The sequence below is a fragment of the Mesitornis unicolor genome, unplaced genomic scaffold, assembly GCF_000695765.1.
Source record: "Mesitornis unicolor isolate BGI_N332 unplaced genomic scaffold, ASM69576v1 scaffold40264, whole genome shotgun sequence".
NCBI classification, from domain to species: domain Eukaryota; kingdom Metazoa; phylum Chordata; class Aves; order Mesitornithiformes; family Mesitornithidae; genus Mesitornis; species Mesitornis unicolor.
Genome location: NW_010182847.1, coordinates 5,446 through 5,666, shown reverse-complemented (window position 1 = coordinate 5,666; position 221 = coordinate 5,446). Strand labels below are relative to the sequence as shown.

General features: G+C 64.7%; 1 protein-coding gene across 1 annotated transcript in view; it reads right to left on the bottom strand.

The window, feature by feature from the left end:
• Nucleotides 1-221, bottom strand: part of LOC104540185 (tripartite motif-containing protein 15-like) — a gene marked incomplete at its 5' end in the record, with an annotated part of 3,930 nt that overhangs the window by 329 nt on the left and 3,380 nt on the right. Inside the window, one exon of the mRNA XM_010183921.1 lies at nt 6-203. Within this exon, the coding sequence (XP_010182223.1) occupies nt 6-203 (198 nt within the window). The remainder of the gene's footprint in view (nt 1-5; nt 204-221) is intronic.

Below are 221 nucleotides of genomic sequence, written 5' to 3'. Positions count from 1 at the left end.
CCAACTTTCCCCGTCCCCCACCTCCACCTCCCAGTAGTGGCGCCCCGATATGAAACCCTCGGCCGCCAGGACGCAGAAGGAGAAGTCGAATCTTTTGGGGTGCGCCGGGAGGTCCTGGGGGGCCCCGCGGAGCCGGACGCTCCTCTTGTCCTCAGACAGCACCAGGTAGGGGTTGGCAGTGTCGGGGTCCAGCGATAAATCACCTGGGGGATGGGGAAAAG